We start from the raw sequence: 25,209 nt of genomic DNA on the forward strand, positions 1-25,209 counted from the left end.
TACCCAGACTCTATGATAATAAAGTATGTGTTATGTACTGTATGTGTTTATAGTGAAGACTACCCAGACTCTGAGATAATAAAGTATGTGTTATGTACTGTATGTGTTTATAGTGAAGACTACCCAGACTCTATGATAATAAAGTATGTGTTATGTACTGTATGTGTTTATAGTGAAGACTACCCAGACTCTGAGATAATAAAGTATGTGTTATGTACTGTATGTGTTTATAGTGAAGACTACCCAGACTCTGAGATAATAAAGTATGTGTTATGTACTGTATGTGTTTATAGTGAAGACTACCCAGACTCTGAGATAATAAAGTATGTGTTATGTACTGTATGTGTTTATAGTCAAGGCTACCCAGACTCTGAGATAATAAAGTATGTGTTATGTACTGTATGTGTTTATAGTCAAGACTACCCAGACTCTGAGATAATAAAGTATGTGTTATGTACTGTATGTGTTTATAGTCAAGACTACCCAGACTCTGAGATAATAAAGTATGTGTTATGTACTGTATGTGTTTATAGTGAAGACTACCGAGACTCTATGATAATAAAGCTACACAAGACCACTACAAATAAGAAGCACTGTAACGGCGTTCTTCGTTTGTCAAAAGAGAGTCGGACCGAAATGCAGCGTGGTGGTTACTCATGATCTTTAATGAAGGATCGCGATACATGAAATAACTTATACAAAATACAAAACAACAAACGGAACGTGAAATCTAATTACAGCCTATCTGGTGATACTACACAGAGACAGGAACAATCACCCACGAAATACAAAGCGAAACCCAGGCTACCTAAATACGGTTCCCAATCAGAGACAACGAGAATCACCTGACTCTGATTGAGAACCGCCTCAGGCAGCAAAGCCCATACAACACCCCTACTCAGCCGCAATCCCAATAACCACAAAACCCCAATACGAAATACAACAAAACAAACCCATGTCACACCCTGGCCTGACCAAACAATCAACGAAAACACAAAACACTAAGACCAAGGCGTGACAAGCACAAATGAATGTGCTCATGAACAAACAACATGGGCACATTCTCTGCACACAAAGCGCTATACGATTAACATGCTCAAACACACAGAAAATAAGGCAAAGCTGAGACAGTGAGGTCTGAACATGTCTGTCTCTAGTGCTTGAATGTATACACTGAGAGGTGCTGAGAGACATGCAGACTTACTGAGATACAGTACATTGACTCACACTTTAGGCAGTATGTCTGAGAGGAGAGGGAGGTGTGGACTAGCCAAAACACGGCCAGAGTAGTCATAATGGAGCCTTCAGACCAGAGAATGTAGTAACACTTTCACACGCCATGTGTCTGTTAAGGCTATACTGTGTAAGTCCCTCCCCAATCAACCGCTCCCAAAGTATAGAGAGCAGGAAGTAGAAGACAGACGTGTCACCCTGTGTGACATCCTGCTTCCAACGATGCAGTTCTCTACAAAGTAAGACAGAAGAGACAGACTCGAAGCAGATGTCATATGCTCCAGCAATGGGGAAGTGATCATTTATATATTCGTCCAATTACAGCGACCCAGGAGTGTGGGGTGCACCCCTCATCTATCTATCTCAGAGACATTAAAAGTGTGTGTGCGTGTGTGTGTGCCTGTATACCATTGACCGATGTTTAAACGCTGTCAGACATACACTGAGGTCAACAAAGCGGCAGCTTTACGGCTGGGGAAAGCAGTATTTCTATCTAGGTAAACAAATGACCAGGAATAAATTAGAAATGCAAACACAAAACACACACGCAGGGCAGGGTAAGATGTGGATTCTGGTGAAGTTTGTTTTTTCTGTCAGATACATGCCCAGTCCCACGTTCACTGCATTTCTTTAGAGGCTATTTCTAGCAAGCCTCAAACAGGGGCTTCATTTACGAGAGGGCCAAGCCCAGACCTTCCCATGCTGCACTTGGGCGAGGCGGGGGAGCCTCTCGGCTCTCAGATTGGAGTCGGCTCAGTGTGCTCAGCCCAGACCCAGCAGCGTCTAAAGGCAGAACAAACTCTCCTCCAGTCATTGCACTGCTGAAATGACTTCCACATCTGTAAGAAACTGCATGGCTTTGTAAAAGCACGACGACTTGGAGAGGGAAAAATTTAGACGGGAGCGCAGAAACGATCTAACCACAAACTTCCTCTTCAGAAATAAATGTCAACCCCCACATCCCCCCACCCCAGTGACTGACACACGATCATGTGTGCGCAGGCACGCACGCACAAAAGCGCACGCACACACACACACACACACACACACACACACACACACACACACACACACACACACACACACACACACACACACACACACACACACACACACACACACACACACACACACACACACACACACACACACACATACCATACCATACCATACCATACCATACCATACCATACCATAACAAATAGGTACATTGTGAATAAAAGTGGCAAAGAACTTGAATTGATGAAACACCCACATCTAAACAGGGCAGTTATTGGGTGTGCAATAACTGGGACTGGGTCCAAAGATGCCAACATGGCAGAGTCTAACTGACCCAGCTGAACCAGACACACCTAAACCATGAGGACATGAGGACAAAGATGGGAACACAAATATAAAACCACTGGTTGAGACTACAGACTCTGGCTAGAGAGGTCCATTGTCCACAGATCCACAAAGGAAATGAAAACATCACGGCCATGATTTGTGAGCAGCACCAACTGTGGTCCACGTACCTCCATAAAGGTGGCCGAAAAAGACTGAGAGAAGAGTACCCTTGACCTCTAACACAAGAGAGATCCTATGAAGGACCAGGATCTTTGGCTTAACAGAAATGCCATACACACAGCCACAGGGAGGGATTTGTTGTATTTTGTATTTGTTTAACCTTTATGCAACCAGGCAAGTCAGTTAAGATCAAATTATTATTTGCAATGACGGCCTACACCGGCCAAACCCACACGACGCTGGGCCAATTGTGTGCCGCCTTATGGGAATCCCAATCACAGCCAGTTGTGATACAGCCTAGATGACACAGTAAACTACTGTAAAGTCTCAAAGTTAAGTATGGATTTGACCAACATTCTGCTGTGGTCTAAGCAACAGTATTATATTAGAAAAGCACACAAGGAGTGGTGTTGTATACTGTCCTGTGGTCAGTGTGGTGTCCCTGCCCTGGCCAGCCCTGGGAGACACTGACCCCATCCCAGGTCAGCTCCACTCCACTGGGGCACTCCTCCCCTCCCTCCTCTCTACAGCCCAACTCCAACTGGCCTGAGGCTGAGCTGTCCTCCCATCCCATCCATCCCAGCCACCCTCAGTCTCTCTGTGAGTCTCTGAGCTTATAAGAGCAGTTGCACAACATTCATGCTCTTAAGGAACACCTTTGATTTGAGGAAAAAAAACAGCAGATGAAGGAATGTAGGGACTGGAGCTCAATCACTCAACATCACACCAGCAGGACAATATGACAGGGGGGCGTCCATATTTCTGAGGCCTTGTTTTGCACTTGACAATAGCAATCATGTTGGGGTACAACAGGACACTAGTGTACTCGGATGAGAGTGGAGGCTAGCCGGTCTCTTTCAGGCTGTGCACACGGTTGTTTGCAGAGCCTTGGCACAGGGCCTGGCAACAAGCATGACGCAGCCGAGCCACTGGCACAGGGCCTGGCAACAAGCATGACGCAGCCGAGCCACTGACACAGGGCCTGGCAACAAGCATGACGCAACCGAGCCACTGACACAGGGCCTGGCAACAAGCATGACACAGCCGAGCCACTGACACAGGGCCTGGCAACAAGCATGACGCAGCCGAGCCACTGACACAGGGCCTGGCAACAAGCATGACACAGCCGAGCCACTGACACAGGGCCTGGCAACAAGCATGACGCAGCCGAGCCACTGACACAGGGCTCCTCATTTAGACACGTGCCAAAGGCTCGTCAGCAGATCTGGGTGCTCTCAGAGTAAAATAAAAGCACTTCAGAGAGAAGGAGAGCAGGGCTGCAATCCCAGCCACAGGGGGCAGAGAGGGCAGTGAGCCCGCACACAGAGGATCATTGTCCTCACACACCTCGTGGGTGCTAGTTTGTGTGAATGTGAGTGTGAGTGTGAGTGTGAGTGTGTGTGTGTGTGTGTGTGTGTGTGTGTGTGTGTGTGTGTGAATGCTAGGAAACAACTGCTATAACAGTACTAATTATGTTATTGAGTGTCTGGGACGTGCGTGGATGTGAGTGTATTATTCACACAGTGACCATCAGCATGTGGGGATGACAGATCCCACCCAGGGCCTGAGCTCCCTCTCCTTCTCTCCTTCTCTCTCTCTCTCTCTCTGACTCCCTCTCTGACTCTCTCTCTGACTCGCTCTCTCTCTGACTCGCTCTCTCTCTGACTCTCTCTCTCTCTGACTCTCTCTCTCTCTGACTCGCTCTCTCTCTGACTCGCTCTCTCTCTGACTCGCTCTCTCTCTGACTCGCTCTCTCTCTGACTCGCTCTCTCTGACTCTCTCTCTGACTCTCTCTCTCTCTGACTCGCTCTCTCTCTGACTCGCTCTCTCTCTGACTCTCTCTCTCTCTGACTCGCTCTCTCTCTGACTCGCTCTCTCTGACTCTCTCTCTCTCTGACTCTCTCTCTCTCTGACTCGCTCTCTCTCTGACTCGCTCTCTCTCTGACTCGCTCTCTCTCTGACTCGCTCTCTCTGACTCGCTCTCTCTGACTCGCTCTCTCTGACTCTCTCTCTCCTTCTCTCTTTCTCTGTGTCTCCAGGGTAAGTATGATGTGGTTCCCCCCTGTAATGTGTGTGTATTTCCAGGCAGTCACCATGCTGTGTCATCATGCCTGTTCTGAAGTCATGCCTAAAAACATGTAAAGTTGACTTCGAAAGTTGTTTTGTTTTGGATTTAAGCCAACCCTAACCCCTTTCCTAACCTTACAGTAATTCTCCTAACCTGCTACGTTAATTCTCCTGACCTGCTATATTATTTATCCTAACCTGCTGTGTAAGTTCTGACATAAGCTGTATATTATCTAGTCGAAAACCCTGTTCTGATTCCACCCTCCCGAATCCGACACCCTCTGACCCCCATCCTCCCATAAGCCTCCATCGCAACCCCACAATGGGCGGCAGCATAGCCTAGCGGTTAGAGCGTTGAACTAGTAACCGAAAGGTTGCAAGATCAAATCCCCAAGCTGACAAGGTACAAATCTGTCGTTCTGCCCCTGAACAAGGCAGTTAACCCACTGTTCCTTGGCCGTCATTGAAAATAAGAATTTGTTCTTAACTGACTTGCCTAGTTAAATAAAGGTAAAATATATATATTTTAAATGCTGTGCTCTGGGCAGGGCTACATCTAGGTTGGGAGTCTTCAGGTTCCGGTCCAAAGTCACAAACACACAGAGACAGATGCCCATGTTCCCCTCTCCCCTCCAGGTCTGTGAAACCATGCCAGCTGCCTACCCCGCACCACTCTCTCCCCTTTCCCCTCACCTTGCCCTCTGGATGGGCTGTGACAGCTGCCTCTGTGCCCCCCGGGTGACTCAGCAACCCCCACTGGGCAGGTCAGAAACCGGCAGGAAGTGACAAACACACTGGTGCCCAGTTCTACTACCACGTCCTCACCAACAGCCCATTCATACTGTACACTCCCACCCACCCAACCTTAACGAGCAAAACAGGAACATAGTCACAAACCACCATATGGGCTTAAACAAACTGGTCTCAAATAGGTACCAGTGCCCACACACTAAAGTCTGTAATGGTAACTACAGGGTAGAATACCCACACACTAAAGTCTGTAATGGTAACTACAGGGTAGAATGCCCACACACTAAAGTCTGTAATGGTAACTACAGGGTAGAATACCCACACACTACAGTCTGTAATGGTAACTACAGGGTAGAATACCCACACACTAAAGTCTGCAATGGTAACTACAGGGTAGAATACCCACACACTAAAGTCTGCAATGGTAACTACAGGGTAGAATACCCACACACTACAGTCTGTAATGGTAACTACAGGGTAGAATACCCACACACTAAAGTCTGTAATGGTAACTACAGGGTAGAATACCCACACACTACAGTCTGTAATGGTAACTACAGGGTAGAATACCCACACAATAAAGTCTGTAATGGTAACTACAGGGTAGGATACCCACACACTACAGTCTGTAATGGTAACTACAGGGTAGAATACCCACACACTACAGTCTGTAATGCAATACTACACAGTCTGAGTGACTTCACCTTTGCCCCTAAGATGACTTAGATGTGGATATGTGAATGTGTACTGTGTGGGTGTTTTTGTAATGGTGTGTGTGTGGATGTGTGGTGTGTGTGTGGATGTGTAGTTTGTGTGTGTGAGCAAGGCCTCCCAGGCCCGGGCCAGTGAGCCTGGCCCTCTACAGCAGGGACCCAGAGGGGCCGGCCGGGGGCTCCAGCCATGGGAGGGAGGGACCCTATCAGACTGTACTGATGGACATTCATTGTCTACAGCAACAACCACAGCTGCTTCTCAACCTGGCTACCCAACCCCCAGCCTCCATCTCCCCCTCCCTCTATCCCAGTATCTCTATCTGTTCCCTCCCCTCTGCTCTGCTAGATATGGAGAAGCAGGAAGTCCCTGGGAGTTGAGTCAGCAACAGGAGTAGTGTGTGCAATCCTAATCAGGGCTGAGTTGTTTTTTGTCAGATACAGTGTCAGTCTATCCATATCTTTGAGCACACACACATCCTTCATTGTTGAGATCAAACCCACCCACCCACCCACCCACACACACACACACACACACACACACACACACACACACACACACACACACACACACACACACACACACACACACACACACACACACACACACACACACACACACACACACACACACACACACACAGGTGTGACTAGGTGCAGTTGAGATGCATACAAAGCAAGAAGAGATAGAGCACGCTTCTCTCTGTAATCAGAGCTTCTCTCTGTAATCAGAGCGGATGAAGTTGAACGTTTACACTATTGTCTCGGGCACAAATACCAATCCACACCCACACATCAATACTCAGACAAACACCCTCACACACAACTCTCTGTTACTCCACCCACACCACCTGCCAGAGAAACAAAGAAACAGAGGTATTAGCCTTGTTTTGCCCATTGCGCTCACCCGTTCTCCCCGCCCCTCCAAGCCCTATAATTACCCCTCACCACTGAGTCACGACAGGGCGGTTATAGACCTTTTACTGACCCCCTCCCGCCCAAACCCAGTTATAGCCCCCTAACTGACCACCTCCCACCCAAACCCAGTTATAGCACTTTTGCTGACCACCCCGCCTAAACCCAGTTATAGCCCCCTAACTGACCCCCTCCCACCCAAACCCAGTTATAGCCCTTTTACTGACCACCTCCCGCCCAAACCCAGTTATAGCCCCCTAACTGACCACCTCCCGCCCAAACCCAGTTATAGCCCCCTAACTGACCCCCTCCCACCCAAACCCAGTTATAGCCCCCTAACTGACCCCCTCCCACCCAAACCCAGTTATAGCCCCCCAACTGACCCCCTCCCACCCAAATCCAGTTATAGCCCCCTAACTGACCCCCTCCGACCCAAAACCAGTTGTAGCCCCCTAAGTGACCCCCTCCCACCCAAACCCAGTTATAGCCCCCTAACTGACCCCCTCCCACCCAAACCCAGTTATAGCCCCCTAATAATAATAATAATAATAATAATATATGCCATTTAGCAGACGCTTTTATCCAAAGCGACTTACAGTCATGTGTGCATACATTCTACGTATGGGTGGTCCCGGGAATCGAACCCACTACTGACCCCCTCCCACCAAAACCCAGTTATATCCCCATAACTGACTCCCTCCCACCCAAACCCAGTTATAGCCCCTTAACTGACCCCCTCCCACCCAAACCCAATTATAGCCCCCTAACTGACCCCCTCCCACCCAAACCCAGTTATAGCCCTCTAACTGACCCCCTCCCACCCAAACCCAATTATAGCCCCCTAACTGACCCCCTCCCACCCAAACCCAATTATAGCCCCCTAACTGACCCCCTCCCACCCAAACCCAGTTATAGCCCTCTAACTGCCCTGCATTCACCTGACACCATGCCAGGGCAGAACTCACAAACATACATACATACAATCACAGACAGTCTGGCAGACAGCCTGGCAGACAGTCAGCCTGGCAGACAGCCTGGCAGACAGACTATTCCATGGATATATGTTCCTAATCAGAGGATAACTGCGCCTGCTAAGCCTGATTCTGTAATGCAGTAACACTGACTCAAATTCAGTGAGGCCTCCTCTACGTCATTTCCCAATTCAAGTCATCAAAATGTATTGTTTCTATCAATCCAGCCGCTGATACATTTTTACTGTATCCTTTATATTATTTATAATTGTACAACCCAAAAAGCTATCCAATTTAATAGAAGCCTTATTATCTGGGTGGTAAGGAAAACGTAGTCTTTGTCACTTTGGCAGCCAGATTATGAGTCAGTTTGGTTATGATTCCACTTTTTTCTCCCATTTATACATTTACTGGGAATAAGGTACAGGGTAGTTGGGGACATAGAGTACACTATGTAAAATAATTTCTCGCACGAACACCATACACATGATATCCATTTCTCAGTTTTTACAGATGGCTGTTTAACTTAAGTAAATATCATGCAAAGGCAAATTCAGCATTTGGATAAAGTTTCTAACCACAGGAGAATGGGAGAGAGACTGCAGGGACAGGCTACAGAGGAGAATTGGCTGAGTCTACAAAACCCCAGAGGATTCACATCAGATAGTCACAGACACTAATATAAACATCACTCTTAGATATGGAATTGTTATTATCTAAAAGAAGTCAATTACCTCAATTTTAACTAAAAAAATAACAAATGAACAAAATAATGGTTGAAAATACAATAGAAGAATATTAGCATTTCAAAAGAACGTGTTGGCGGGCTCAGTTTTCATGGAAAGAGGTAACCACAGTCAAAATAAAGAATCAGCAGGCTTGCCAAGATCTTTGGGGACTTGATTTCTCAGGCACTCTAGAAATACTTGGACCCAAGTCCAGCTTCACGCCTGCCATTTTCCCTCTCTGTACAATACTATCAGGGGGATATAGGAACTGGACAGGGAATACTGGGTTGTAGGGCACCGCTTGGTCCCTCCCCTGACTCACCCATTACAGTGTCAGGTTGGAAGCAGAGGGGCGAGACACGACCCTACAGGCCAAATGACCACGCAGGTCTCCCACTGCAGCCAGAAGAGAACATAGTTCCTGGAATAGTGACCAGGAATGCTGTCGGCAAATACACACTGTATTTCTCACCTGTGTCCTGAGGCTTCTGGAGAAATAAATCCCAAAGCAGGATGCTTCCCTCTCCTCCCTCCCAGACAACAACACGGTCTGATTGCTCCCACTCAGGGGGATGGAAGGAGGGTGGGAGGTTCAGACTTGCATCAGTACAGACACTGAAGTCTTTCACCTACTCATCTGGGCTATCCAATCTATGACATTTACGCAGGAACAATTTAGTATAATTCATATTTAATTCACTCATGAAATGTTGATTAAGTGACCTGCTCAGATGCAACATCACCATACAGTTAGGTCCCCGTGGTCCAAACTCCCAGGAATCAGAATCAGTTGAGGAATTCCACAGTATCATGGAATGTTCATTATTCTGGAGGGCAAGGCGATTGGAAAACAAAGGAAAGAAAATCTTTAAATTGGCAGGAGGAGAGCAAGAAGGTGAGTGGTCAACTGAAACACTTTTGGTGGAAAAGTGTGATGTCTATATAAAGACAACAAAAGAAATGAAGAACTCGTGTAACTCTTGCTATTAACTAAGTGACTAATGACAATGTCCAGTTATAAGTCAACATGCTCTCACGTCTCATGGTGAAATGAACAATGCTCCTGTAGGTAGTAGAACAGTTAAGTAATAACAGCTGTTAAGTAATAACAAATGTTATATTTTTTGTACGTCTTCGAAAGTAGCCATTAAAATGGCCAACCAGAGCTCACCTGTTTCATTTGACTGTAAGATTAGATTTTTCATTCAGGAAGCCATGAAACGTTCCATTTCTTTGTACACCACAATAAAGCCTGCGAGTGGTCATTGATCTGAGGCTTGGGATAGAGGAAGAGGAAATTTGAGCTGTGGAGCTATAACGAGAACCCTATGGGAAGACTAGAGGAAGGAGTATGATTGACTTGTGCTGGGAAAAACAAAGCTTCTCTTTCCCCAGCACAGACAGTTCTTTCCCAGCATACAGTCAAAACAGGAACATTTTGGTAAAAATCTAATTCAAGAAAAGGACATGGCATAGCCAAGAATACAAAGAACCCCTCTTTTTAACAAACATCAAACAATTCACATCAGATCAGAGGAACACGAGGAGGGCTCAGTGCACAATGGGCATGACAGAGCAGCAGGAATCAATTAGTGGGCACACTTTGATGATGTCATTGACAAGTAATCTGCAAGTGGAGTGGCTTCTGTTTGAGGGAGATGGAAACAAGAGCCCCCACCACAGAACGAGCCGGCCCACTGTGCTCCTCGCAGAGAAGCTAGTCCATCATCCTCCCTCCACCCTGGCCTTCGCCAAGTCGCCCCTCTCCTCATCAGTGTCAGGAGTGAGGGCTGATGCCTCCCTACCCCCTCCCCCACCCTACACTCATTACTACCCGGTCCATTTCAGCCAGACTTAAGTACGAACTCCATTAAATATGTATGGACTAACTATAGTAGCTTTATGACATTAAGGACGAAAACTTTAAACTTAGCAACCGACCAATTGGTATTTGTGTGGCTTCCTGAGATAATTTCGTAGCCCTTCCCAAACACCACACCCTGCATAATGTTGGGGCTGAAGATGAGAGAGATGAATTTGCTCAACATTTTGTTTCCTTCAATAACCACCACCGTCAGCAGAAGCAGCAGCAAGCGGAGCTGCTAAATGAAAGCGTTTACCCCTCTCTGGCTCTGTAACAAGGTTAACTGTCAAGCTGTTCCCCCTCTCTGGCTCTGTAACAAGGTTAACTGTCAAGCTGTTCCCCCTCTCTGGCTCTGTAACAAGGTTAACTGTCAAGCTGGTCCCCCTCTCTGGCTCTGTAACAGGGTTAACTGTCAAGCTGTTCCCCCTCTCTGGCTCTGTAACAGGGTTAACTGTCAAGCTGTTCCCCCTCTCTGGCTCTGTAACAGGGTTAACTTTCAAGCTGTTCCCCCTCTCTGGCTCTGTAACAAGGTTAACTGTCAAGCTGTTCCCCCTCTCTGGCTCTGTAACAAGCTTAACTGTCAAGCTGTTCCCCCTCTGGCTCTGTAACAAGGTTAACTGTCAAGCTGTTCCCCCTCTCTGGCTTTGTAACAGGGTTAACTGTCAAGCTGTTCCCCCCCTCTGGCTCTGTAACAAGGTTAACTGTCAAGCTGTTCCCCCTCTCTGGCTCTGTAACAGGGTTAACTGTCAAGCTGTTCCCCCTCTCTGGCTCTGTAACAGGGTTAACTTTCAAGCTGTTCCCCCTCTCTGGCTCTGTAACAAGGTTAATTGTCAAACTGGCGCCAGGCAGCTCAAAAACATGTTTTGTGGCACATGACCCGTCATGAATATGGAGATTGGCTCCGTAAGTGCAATGCTAGGCAGACAAACACGTACATAAAAACACAGTCACAAACCCACACACAATCCCGCGCACACACACACACCCACTCACACACTGGCTGGTCTTGGGAACAAGCGAAGAAGCTTTAACACAAAACTATTAAAACTCCAATTCCTGTGGTGACGCCTCAGACTGCAGTCCCTTTCATAATGGAGTCATTTACTCTGAATCTTCCCTGTGCTATCTGCCCCCGAGCGAAAATTCTTACATCCAGAGACAGGCCAAAGATTTATAGAGTCTGCTGCCTCTGAGGCCCGCTCTCTGTCTCTCTCTGTTCTAGCCCTATGACAGACACAACACACCTACACAGTCTCACTATGGCTTACTGCTGTAATACCAAGACTGTAGCTCAAAGGTTCAGGAGTCATTCTGCCACTTTCTTCATGTATTTGTGCTCTTAACACAGAGTGGAAGCACACTGTGGATGGTCTACAGCAAGAAGCCAATCAGTTAACAAGCCTCCAAACTCAACCTTGTGGCATGGCCATGCAGACGGAACCCAATTTGTGCTTTGTATAAAGGGAAACCACACACAAGTGCTACTGATGAACAGAGTAGAGAGGGAGATTTGGACAAGATGCCAAACATAATATCTCTTAAACTCTTAAAGCTGAACCACGTTCCAAAACCCTAAGTGTCTCACATTTCAACAATATTGAGTTGAGGAGACAGAGTTCATATTTAAGAGTCTATCTTCCCTTCTCTTGTTACAGTAAAAATCCTATTTTATCAAATGGGCATGACTTCAGTCCAGGTTGTCTGTGTAGAGGTTCTTGACCTAGCCTAAAGAGATGCCCTAAAATCCCATGGTGAGTCATCAGTATCAATGCAGTTCCATAACAACAAAGCGTCAATCAGTGGTGTAAAGCACTTAAGTAAAAATAATTCAGAGTACTACTTAAGTCGTTTTTTGGGGCATCTGTACTTTACTATATATATTTGGATTACTTTTACAATTCACACACTTTATCAAGAGAACATCCCTGGTCATCCCTACTGCCTCTGATCTGGAGGACTCACTAAACACAAATGCTGTGTTGGATTGTGCTCCTGACTATCCGTCAATTTTAAAAACTAGAAAATTGTGCCGTCGGGTTTGCCTAAAATAAGGAATTTGAGATGAATTATACTTTTACTTTTGATACTTAAGTATATTTAAAATCAAATACTTCTGGACTTTTATTCAATAAGTATTTTACTGGGTGACTTTCACTTTTACTTGAGTCATTTTCTGTTAAGGTATCTTTACTTTTACTCAAATATGACATTTGGGTACTTTTCCCACCACTGGCATCAATGGAGGATCCTCATCAGAGACCCCTTATCTCTCTGAACTCATGTCTGAGGTAAGCTAACTTCACTTGGAACAGATTTATAATTGATTACGACACATTGAATCATCCCCCTCCGGTCTGCTACTGTAGAAATTCAAACACCCTGCACTTCTGCTGCCTGTCACAGTATGAGGACCTGAGTTAAGGACTCTATACTCGATGCTTCTGTGGCAGTTATACAACTTCCTGTTCTGCTCTGTGAATTTTGAACAGTATGCTGCTGTGTATTCATTTCTGTCTCTGATGATTTTCTGAAGGCACTGTTAGCTATCCTTTGGCACTCCAATCTAATCAACTTAATATCGGACAAGGGAGTTAGGGTCCATGACCATTAGGGCAGTGTGGATGATCCACTGGACTGACCAGGGTTCTGGTACGAAACAGTTGACTACTGGGAGCCCCTGGCTGGGACAGGGTTAGCGGCTCCTCCCCAGGCCCTACTAGCTACCGCTAAAATTAACCTCCCACACAGCTGGTTCCCATTAGCCTGTAGTGACACTCAGAGCCTGTACTTAAGCTCTACTGGGGGGGGGGGAGTTCTGCTGGCACCGTCTGTTTTCAATGGTTTATTCACCTGCGAGAGAGACATGTGAGAGGGAGACCAAGAGTGAGAGACCTGAACAGCGAGTGAGAGAAACACCACAAAAGAGATATAGAAAGACCTAGACAGACCAAAAAAGAGAGAGACCAGAAGAGATAAAGAGAGAGCGATAGAGAGACCTAAAGATACCAAGAGAGCGAGAGCGAGAGAGAGACGGAGAGAGAGAGAGAGAGAGAGAGAGAGAGAGAGAGAGAGAGAGAGAGAGAGAGAGAGAGAGAGAGAGAGAGAGAGAGAGAGAGAGAGAGAGACGGAGAGGAGAGAGAGAGAGAGGGAGAGGGAGGAGAGAGAGAGAGAGAGAGAGAGAGAGAGAGAGAGAGAGAGAGAGAGAGACAGAGACAGAGACAGAGACAGAGACAGAGACAGAGACAGAGACAGAGACGGAGAGGGAGAGGGAGAGGGAGAGGGAGAGGGAGAGGGAGAGGGAGAGAGAGACGGAGACGGAGAGAAAAGAGAGAGAGGAGAGAAAGAGAGAGAGAGAGAGAGAGAGAGAGAGAGAGAGAGAGAGAGAGAGACGGAGAGAGAGAGAAAGAGACAGAGACAGAGAGGAGAGGGAGAGAGAGAAAGAAAGAGAGAAAGAAAGAGAGAGAGAGAGAGAGAGAGAGAGAGAGAGAGAGAGAGAGAGAGAGAGAGAGAGAGAGAGAGAGAGACAGAGACAGAGATAGAGACAGAGACAGAGACAGAGAGGGAGAGGGAGAGAGCAAGAGAGAGAGAAAGAGAGAGAGGGAGAGGGAGAGGGGAGAGAGAGAGAGAGAGAGAGAGAGAGACAGAGAGAGAGAGAGAGACGGAGACGGAGACGGAGAGAAGAGAGAGAGAGAGAGAGAGAGAGAGAGAGAGAGAGAGAGAGAGACAGAGAGAGACAGAGAGAGACAGAGAGAGACAGAGAGGGAGAGGGAGAGGGAGAGGGAGAGAGAGAGAGAGACGGAGACGGAGACGGAGAGAAAGAGAGAGAGAGAGAGAGAGAGAGAGAGAGAGAGAGGGAGAGAGAGAGAGAGAGAGAGACAGAGAGAGACAGAGAGAGACAGAGAGAGACAGAGAGGGAGAGGGAGAGGGAGAGGGAGAGGGAGGAGAGAGAGAGAGAGAGAGAGAGACGGAGACGGAGACGGAGAGAAAGAGAGAGAGAGAGAGAGAGAGAGAGAGAGAGAGAGAGAGAGAGAGAGAGAGAGAGAGAGAGAGAGAGAGCTATAGTGTGAGCAAGGGCAGAACAGAGAGAAAGAGAGGGAAAAATAGGGAAAGAGAGAGAGAGTCCCTGGGCTCACACTGCACTGTGGTTGGTTCTGACTCCATCAATCAGAAACACCAAGACCCATAAAATCACTCACTTTTCATGGAAAGAATATTATAACTGCTCCCTATTCATCTGTTACTCTGGGTTGGCGCTGGGTGGTGGTGAGGGGAGAGCTGCATGCTATATGCTCTTTATGGACCTCACACTTCAACTGGGCATAGGGGGAACATGCCATACATACAGAGACATGGCTGATGTATCTATAGGCCACACCTGGACAGTTCCCCCATGAAAACAGCTAGGCCAGGGCTTCATGAAATGCTTCAATATTTCACCTCCACAGTTTGCTCTTTTATTTCAGACTTTTTAAAAGGTATTGAATGAATACAGCAGCAGACACAAACCGGTTAAACCCGCGTTATTTCAGTTAAACCAGCCATCACGTTTCCTCTTCTGACACCACTGACGCCACACGCTTTCACTTTTCACTGCAGACATTCTGTCTATTAACGTCTCCTTGCCAGGCAGTGTGATATGTGTTTGTGTAGAAGGTTAACAATCACACTAATTAAGAGCAGAGGTTGCAGCGTACGCAACATCTCTCCTAGCCTGACACCACTAGTCTGCAGGGAGGTAGAGTAGATAGGGGTAAAGTGAGAGGGAGCGAGGGAACGAGGGAGGCAGCAAGGGGGAGGGAGGGACGGGGAGCCCAGAGAAAAATCATACGTTCTCCAAGTAGGTTCCACCTTAGTTCCTAAAGAGAAGTACTTATGACAAGGAGCAGAGCAGTAGCACCCGTCTTGGGATTTATACCCTATGTGTGTGTGTGTGTGCGCGCGTGTTCAAAAGTGCATGTGTTTGTGTAGGGTGACAGTGCTAGGAGCGTAGCTGTGACTAGGAGCTCCTTGGGGCTTATTTTGGAATAGGAGGGACTGAGGGCCCAAGGCTCATTAAAACTGCATGTTCTCTAAGCCTGCTAGAGGGGATAGGGGATAGGGTTACTACAAGGCCCCTGCCCTAGACACTCAGCGCCTCATCTGTAAAGTGCTCGGCACGCCTGACAACTCCCAGTCACGCCTTTTTAAATAATTAATGGGCAAAGATTAGTCCGTCAGCCTTGAGCCGAAAGGTCCATCGATTTCTCACGGATGCATTTTTAATGAGCACATTTCAGGGGCCTCTGGCACACCTTACATACGGCAACAGCCACGAGCACTCCAGGGGAGCAAATGAATACACAAACAAAACAATAACAATAATACAATCCTTCTAAACACTGCATCTTCATTGGTGTGGAAACAAAGGTGTCAAGTTTTAAGATTCCTTATCTAATCTGATAAACAAATATAACGTTTTGGGTCATCTTTATACAATGACTAGTAAAATCTTCAGGGCTAAAATATGTATGTTTCCCATTGTTTCATTGAGCGCTCCATGGAAATAGAAGGGATGCAATCAGTCAGTGGTGTTTAATGGTTCAGATAATCATTTTATCACCTACTTTATTCAGTACGGCTCATCCTGGACCAGGCCCAAATCCCCGACACTCAAAGAAGGAAGAGGCGTCGTTATAGAGGATACCAGCGTGCGGGATACCTGACGAGTCCACGTTGGTGAGTGGATAAACCGCCTCTAACCTCAGCTCTTTTGGTGAACATGCAATCACTGGAGAATAGTGGTTAGAGTGTTGGACTAGTAACCGAAAGGTTGCAAGTTCAAATCCCCGAGCTGACAAGGTACAAATCTGTCGTTCTGCCCCTGAAAAGGCAGTTAACCCACTGTTCCTAGGCCGTCATTGAAAATAAGAATTTGTTCTTAACTGACTTGCCTGGTTAAATAAAGGTAAAAAATAAATAAATAAATAAACTTGACGAGCACCATTCGATCTATCCTATCAACGTGATCCGAACAACTGTAATATCCTATGTTCCTCAGAGTCGTGGCTGGACATGGAAAACATACAGTACCAGTCAAAAGTTTGGACAAACCTACTCATTCAAGGATTTTTTACATTTTTACTATTTTCTACATTGTTTAATAATAGTGAAGACATCAGAGTAGCAAAGATCTTGGAAAGAGAACCAGAAATGACAACAGAGATACCAATTTTAGGCCTGCTACAAAAGCCGTAGCTACGCTGAGACTATGAAACAACACATTTGTAATCATGTAGTAACCAAAAAAGTGTTAAACAAATCCAAATATATTATATATTTGAGATTCTTCAAAGTAGCCTTGATGTGAGCTTTGCATGCTCTTGGCATTCTCTCAACCATCTTCATGAGGTAGTCACCTGAAATGCATTTCAATTAACAGGTGCACCTTATAAAAAGTTAATTTGTGTAATTTCTTTCCTTCTGAATGCGTTTGAGCCAATCAGTTGTGTTGTGACAAGGTAGGGGTGGTATACAGAAGATAGCCCTATTTGGTAAAACACCAAGTCCATATTATGGCTAGAACAGCTCAAATAACCAAAGAGAAATGACAGTCCATCATTACTTTAAGACATGAAGGTCAGTCAATGTGGAAAATTTGAAGAACTTCGAAAGTTTCTTCAAGTGCAGTCACAAAAACCATCAAGCGCTATGATGAAACTGGCTCTCATGAGGACCGCCACAGGAAAGAAAGACCCAGAGTTACCTCTGCTACAGAGGATAAGTTCATTAGAGTTAACTGCACCTCAGATTGCAGCCCAAATAAATGCTTCACAGAGTTCAAGTAACAGAACCATCTCAACATCAACTGTTCAGAGGAGACTGCGTGAATCAGACCTTCATGGTCGAATATTTGAAAAGAAACCACTACTAAAGGACACCAACAAAAAGAAGAAACTTGCTTGGGCCAAGAAACATGCGCAATGGACATTAGACCGGTGGAAATCTGTCCTTTGGTCTGATGAGTCCAAATTGGAGATTTTTGGTTCCAATTGATGTGTCTTTGTGAGTCTTTGTGAGACGCAGAGTAGGTGAATGATCTCTGCATCTGTGGTTCCCACTGTGAAGCATGGAGGAGGTGTGATGGTGTGAGGGTGCTTTGCTGGTGACACTCTCTATGATATATTTACAATTCAAGGCACACTTAACCAGGATGGCTAACACAGAATTCTGCAGCGAAACTCCATCCCATCTGGTTTGTGCTTAGCGGGACTATGAGGTGTTTTTCAACAGGACAATGACACAACACACCTCCAGGCTGAGTAAGAGCAATTTGACCAAGGAGGAGAGTGATGGAGTGCTGCATAGATGGCTTGGCCTCCACAATCACCCGGCCTCAACCCAATTGAGATGGTTTGGGATGAGTTGGACCACAGAGTGAAGGAAAAGCAGCCAACAAGTGCTCAGCATATGTGGGAACTCCTGGAAGACTGTTGGAAAAGCATTCCAGGTGAAGCTGGTTTAGAGAATGCCAAGAGTGTGCAAAGCTGTCATCAAGACAAAGGGTGGCTACTTTGAAGAATCTAAAATCTAACATATATTTTGATTTGTTTAACACTTTTTTGGTTACTACATGATTCCATATATGCTATTTCATAGTTTTGATGTCTTCACTATTATTCTACAATGTAAAAAAAATTAAAAAAAATAACCTTGGCTAAGGAGGTGTGTCCAAACTTGTGACTGGCACTGTACATATTACCTCAATTACCTCAACTACCTCATACCCCTGCACATTGACTCAGTACTGATACTCCTTTTACATAGCCTTGTTATTGTTATTTTATTGTGTGACTATTTTGTTTTTTATTTTTGTAAAGTTTTCTTACTTTTTAACTATGCATTGTTGGGAAAGAGCTCGTAGTTAAGCATTTCAGGGTAGAGTCTACACCTGCTGTATTTGGCGCATGTGCCAAATATATTTTGATTTGACTTGACATTGACAGAGTTGGTAAGACCTGGAGACAGTCCCATGGACTATCAGCTGTCATGGCTGCATCACCTTAACACGCCTGTAACAATAATAATACATTTTATTTTAAGCGTTTTTCACAACACACAAAGTCAGTTGACATTCACAAGAAATCAGTAGTATATAATGCAATAAAATCACATATTAAATAAGTAAGTATATAAAAGTACACTAAACATGAGGACAGACTAAGTGTGGAGAACACCTAGACATGATGACACACTAACCAGGGAAGTGAACTAGACAGAGGATAAAAGCTAATCCAGTGTGAAGAGGTGTGTCTTTAGAATGTGTATGGATTTGAGGTTCTGACATGGAGAGGGAGGGAGTTCCAGAGTTGGGGAGCTGCACTGCTAAAAGCCTGGTCTCCCATAGAGTGGAGCCTGGTGAGAGGGAGGAGGCCAGTGTGTGAGGTGCACAGTGAACAGGTGGGAGTGTAGGGGTGCAGGAGGTCAGTAAGGTATGTGTGCGCCAGTCCATTGAGGGTTTTGTAGGTGAGCATAAGCAATTTGAAGATGATCCTATATTGAACTGGAAGCCAGTGGAGTTTGATGAGGGTGGAAGTGATGTGGTCCCAAAGTCTGGTGTGTGTGAGGACTCGTGCAGCTGAATTTTGAATATGTTGAAGTCTGTCTCGTGTTTTGGCGCGGAGTCCGTAGAGAATGCCGTTGTAGTAGTCTAGGCATGATAAAACAAAGGTGTGAATGAGGGTTTCAGCATTTGGGTCAGTGAGAGAGGTTCTGAGTCGTGAGATGTTTTTTTGAGGTGGAAGAAGGCTGACTTGGTGATGTTCTGGATGTGGGGTTCAAATGACAGAGTTGGGTCAAATGTAACACCAAGGTTCTTGACTCTGGAGTTGGAGCGGATGGTGCAGCCGTCGACCCAGTTTGTTAATGAGGGAGTTGGGGCCCATGAGCATAATCTCTGTTTTGTCGTTTAGTTTGAAAAAATTATTGCTTATCCAAGTTTTCACTTCACGGAGACAGTCAACAACAGAGGGGGGTGACAAAGTGGAGTTGGGTTTTGTGTGGGTGAAGATGTGTGATCTGCATAACAGTGAAATCTGAGTCCAAATTGACAGAGGATCTGACCAAGGATTAGCATGTAAATACTAAACAGTAATGGACCTAACACTGAGACTTGTGGGATACCTTGTAATACAGCGGCTGGGGCAGACCTGTAGTTGCCAAGGAAGAAAAACTGTTGTCTATCAGATAGATAAGATTGGGACCAGGCAAGGGTTGTTCCGGAAACTCCAAGAAGCCTCAGTTAAAATCTGATGACAGACAGTGTCAAATGCTTCAGACAGGTCCAGGAGGATGCGGATGGAGATGTTCCCAGCATCAGAAGCACAGAGGTGGTAATTCACTATCTTTACCAAGGCAGTTTCAGTGCTATGCATAGCCCGGAAGCCCGACTGAAGGGTGAGATTGTTGCAGCTGTTGATAGATAGCCTCCACTTTGTTTTGAAAGGATGCCAGAAAACTGTCACAGAGGTCGTGGTGATTGTGAGAGAGGGGTTGTCCAAGAGGCGGTGAAGTCTGTTGATGGTTGAGAAAAGCCCTCCTAGGTTTCCTTGTTCATTCCTTATGATGTTGGAGAAATAAGCAGATTTGGTTGTGGGAAGTGAGTTCTTGTAGTTGTGAATGTGGTCTTTGTAGACCTCCTCGTGGATAATGAGCCCTAGATAATGAGCCCTGGATAATATGTCCTGGATAATAAGCCCTGGATAATAAGCCCTGGATAATAAGCCCTGCCCTGCAGTACTGTCAGAATCACAGGAAAAACAAGGCTTTACTATAGAATTACTATTTATATACTATACTATACTGTAATGTACTATTACTATATAACTATGATTGTATTTCTATGGTTGGAACAGTGTCATCATCTTCCTTCCTTATGGCTTTGAGGGAAACCACATACTGTAGTCGTGTGTTCATTGAGTTGGTAGAATGTGTTGGAATTACAGTGAGAAATGGGCATGCTAAAAAACAATAGGAGAAACAGTGAAGAGTGGGGTTTTAAGTGGACGGCAGGGCAGTGTTCTGTGTGAAGCAATAACATATCATTACGGAAAGCCCATGGTTTATCCCACCCAGAAAACATATCAATCTGAATCAACAGCCTGGATTCAATCAAACTGTCGTGAGATCAACCTCAACTTTTGGTGAAAAATTCTAGGAATACCCCGAGCCCATACCAAGCTCTTTACAGATCATTAGTGTGCGGTTACATGAGTTCACAGAAATGTCTGGGAAATAAAAAGTGTCATAGATGAGGTTAAGAAAAATCACCTCTCAAACGTTGAACAGATGAGATTAGAGGGAGGATAAAAAGAGAAGAGAGAAGAATAGAAAAGAGATGTCAGGATTACCTTTCCCGTCTCCCGGTCAAAGTCCACATAATCTCGTGTGGGCGTCTGCCTCTGCTCCCCGTGCAAGTTGGCTGGGAAGAACTGCAGCGAGAGGTTGGTGCCCGTCGCCACAAAAGCCTTTTAGAGGGAAATCAATACAAACAGGATCAGAACGCTGGGCCTGAGCATAAATTATGCAGCCCGTCATTTCTTTTTCACATCAGAGAGACTAGTGTCTGGAGCCTGGAGCCAGGGACAGCGCTCCCAACACTCAGAGAAAGAAGGGGAAAAAACAAGAGTCATCATTTTCTCTATTTGGAGTATAGAGTTACGCACATCTGATTTTATTTTACCAACACTCACTGTTGGAATACTGGGCAATAGAGAACTGACTTTAGAAATGACAGAGACTGAATGAGTGAGAGATGGCATGAGGGAGAGATGGCATGAGGGAGAGATGGCATGAGGGAGAGACGGCATGAGGGAGAGACGGCATGAGGGAGAGACGGCATGAGGGAGAGATGGCATGAGGGAGAGAGAGGAGGAATACAGTAGGAAAGACAGGGAAGGAAGGAAAATCAATAATAGCTTAAAAGTAGACCCTGCCTGACACTAATGACACAGGGTCTAGATGATTTCTTCTGAATTATGTTCCCTGTGCTTGGTTGATGTTATGGAATATTACCAGCTCATAGGTAAAGATTTTAAACAACTGAGCTCCAAACATGGACACAATGTTTTACGTTTGTTTTCACAGCATTACTTCAAACAGAATAAAAACAACACAGGCAGAATACACAAAACACATATTAACACAAAATAAAATGTTATGACCATATAATTACTAAGGCTATATGTGGATAGTATATATTCTGCCTTATTTAATTAACAAAGTCTATTTGAATGTATTTAATTGACTAACATTTTAGGTATGATGATGGTAATTTCAAATGGCTTTCTCAGTCAGAATAATTGTATCTTGAAATAGACACACTTGGGTGAATGGTAGGGTTATAGGACCCAGAGCAAACAGTGACAGTAACAAATCAAACAATCCTCATAAAGCGCCAAAATACTTTCATCACAAAAAAAATAACTAATTAAAAGTAGGCCTAGTCACAATATTATTATTGTGAATATCTTTGTGAATCTTTTTGTCTGAAAATGGCAGTGAATACACTGCAATGTCACGTTATTGTTTAATGGCATGAGGAAAAATCCTTGATTTGAATTAGCTTACCAAAACTATTTTAAAAATCTGACTCAAAAAGAGTGAAATGTTAGACTACTCTAAGAATATAAGTAATAGGCCTAGATAAAAAAAAAATAATGTTGTTTGACTTTATTACAGCAAATACCTTAATACCTTAGTACACTCTTAGAATGAACGGGGACTCGAGTAAACCCGGAGGAACCCCGGAGTTGAGGTCAATGGTTCATATTTGCACCTTTGGTTAGTTGAAGGGTTTCTTGGAGGAACCTTTAATGTTTTAATGCTGCAACGGGTAATCTTTTGATAGGCTGCCACCTCTACAATTAAAAGGTTCAAAATGTAACCCCACCCATCACAAAAAGGTTCCAGTTTGAACCTTTAAAGAGACCCTTTTCAAAGGAACCTTTTTGAACTGGAGAGGTTCCCCGTGTGGCATTTTTTAGAACCCCCAAAGGTTCTTCCAGGGACAGAGTCCTTTAAGAGTGTAGCCTACCTGAAAATATCGTGATGACTGAAAAAGGAGTGAGCAGAGGGACTGTTTTATGTAGCCACTGTCTGTGCCGCCAGACCAGCTCTGCCCCGACTTCAGTCATTGTCAATGCCCCTGTTTGTCTTTCTCTCATCAAAAGGCTATTGAGACAGAGGCAGACCTTAATAGCCATGTCTGTCAGACACCTGACACATTAATCATATTATAGTGTTATGAATTTTTTTGTGAAATAATGTTAGGAGGATGTTTTTTGTGTTGTTTGCCAGAGAATAAAGGATTAAGTAATGTTTTGGCTGATGTTTTATTAGAATTATTTTAAATTTAACCTTTATTTAACTAGGCATGTAAAATGTCTAGTTTCGTTCCGGGTGTCTATTTATGCAATATATTGACAAACACTTAAGGTTAGTGCAATGATGTCTGATTATAGTCTTATTATCGCAGTTGTGTGCTGAACAGAAATGTTTACTCACTATTTCTGAGCGACCGTCTCTAGAAGCGTTCTGAAACCTGGCTTGCCTCTCCTCGTGCGGCCTGTCTCGGAAACCTGTGTATTTGATCTGAAAATATGAAGGGAAAAATGCATCAATAAAGTTAATCCCAGAGGGAAAAAAATACATAAGTAAGTAGGATGAATAGACTTTACTGTGAAGGCATGGCTCACTTTATGGCTCAGATGATAGTCTAAATTTGAGACACGTCTTTATTTTTATAAATTCTTACAATTCCGAGGTATCAGATTAATTTAATTCAAATGCATCTCCATTTAGCCTATTGAATTATACAATATGGGAAATAAATGTACATTAGCCATGAGGCAAAGTCACCGTGAATGTCAGTGTTTCGCGCAGTGAGGTGACGAGAGACTCAGATAAGTTGATGGACTTAAAACAAATCAAAACTAAAAATAGTTTCATAACTCTTCCACTTTTTTGAAAAATGTAGGCTTATTTAGACATTAAAATATGAAATACTGTATCAGATAAATTCAACAGTGCTTCGTATCTATAATGGAAACCATATCCATCTTTCAGTAATAAAATAATAAAAAGGCTATTCTGCTGTCTCAGCGCAACGTGCATTTCCACATTATGAGGTACTTTGTTTCCGCCACCAGATAAAATGTATCCAATGAGTAGACTTGCCTCGCACTCCCGACTGAGTTTTCTGAAGAATTCTTCGTTTTCAAACTTGCTCCTTTGATCCGGGACCACCCGAGGCATCTTGAAGCTTTGCTGAGAAATGTTCCTTTATTCTAATTGTTTTGTGAGCAAGACAAACCTTTGCCGTGAAATAACAGCAATCCCGCTTCTATTCTCTTCCGTCTTGTTTCGTAGCAATGTGCTAACGTAATATTTACCTAATTGTAAGCAGGGTCGTGATCTCTCCCCGCTTTCAAATCTAAACTACTGAGTGGTCAGTCTCTGCCACTGCAATGGATTAGGCTCAATTTCGCACTCGGCTATAATTCCCTCTCACCCTGAAGCGTGTGATCCCCGTCCACTGACAACAAACGCCCGCTCTCTCGACTTTATCTGTCGCGCTGCATACTTCCTGGCTCCTCGGAGTCCGATTTATGACTGTACACCCAAAATACTCCCCCCATTCACAATTCTCCTCACTACTGATCCCCAGTGCGCATGCGTTGAATTTAACAAACTTCAGAGCACAATAAATAGCTTTCCTATGTAAATGTCCATGTCTCATGTTCCTTAGCCCAGAGACATAAAAAACAAACCTTGTTCGTAAATTATTTGGATTAGTAGGCCTACCTTGTGAAGACATGTTTTCCATAAGCATAAGAGTTCTGGAAAATGACAAGGCTTCTGAAACAATTACTCAAGGCAAATATTTGTATCTCTGGGAGGCACATTAAGAAGAGGCATATGAGAGTACCCTACTGTGGTAGAACATTTGAATTCCTGGAAAATAGTTGCATGTAAAGCTAACGATTTGAAAACCCGGTCCCCATCTCTTTCCTCTCCTTATGTCAATTAAGGCCAAGGGCAATAGTGCTGCTTGTTGATAATTGGAAATGTTGAGGCACTTTGTGATCTGTCCCTCTCTCTCTCCCGCACACACGCACACATGCACGCACGCCCGCACACGCACGCACGCACACACACACACACACACACACACACAATTTCATGATCCTAAATATTATCTTTGTTTTTACTATACACCTACTGATGATGATTATGATTTGTATTCTCTTGTAGAACATATTGGCAAACTCAAGCCCTCCCTTGTGGAATGATTTCAAGATTATGCAATATCTACAAGGCATATAATAACTTGCCTGTGAAATGAAATTTTGCAAAATGTCATTCCAGTTACTAAACAGCACCAATCATGATTATTTTACTGTAAACAAAACCATTTACTCAGTCAGAGG

At 44.7% G+C, this 25,209-nt stretch overlaps 1 protein-coding gene across 6 annotated transcripts in view; it reads right to left on the bottom strand.

Annotated features, from left to right (window-relative positions):
- Window positions 1-24,399, bottom strand: part of LOC118374076 (core-binding factor subunit beta-like) — a 44,528-nt gene extending 20,129 nt beyond the window's left edge. For 3 of the 6 annotated variants that reach the window (XR_008066417.1, XM_035760425.2, XM_035760426.2), the window contains exons 1-3: window positions 23,957-24,399; window positions 23,285-23,371; window positions 21,130-21,246 (exon numbers count right to left, since the gene is read on the bottom strand). Coding sequence is in view for 5 of the 6 variants with exons in the window: in XM_035760425.2 (XP_035616318.1) it covers window positions 21,130-21,246; window positions 23,285-23,371; window positions 23,957-24,034 (282 nt within the window). In the remaining variant the exon portion in view is untranslated. The remainder of the gene's footprint in view (window positions 1-21,129; window positions 21,247-23,284; window positions 23,372-23,956) is intronic. The other 3 variants (XM_035760429.2, XM_035760427.2, XM_035760428.2) reach the window with 2 other exon arrangements.
- Between the last annotated feature and the right edge of the window lie 810 nt (window positions 24,400-25,209).

This window comes from Oncorhynchus keta, chromosome 17 (genome assembly GCF_023373465.1).
Source record: "Oncorhynchus keta strain PuntledgeMale-10-30-2019 chromosome 17, Oket_V2, whole genome shotgun sequence".
Classification (NCBI taxonomy): Eukaryota; Metazoa; Chordata; class Actinopteri; order Salmoniformes; family Salmonidae; genus Oncorhynchus; species Oncorhynchus keta.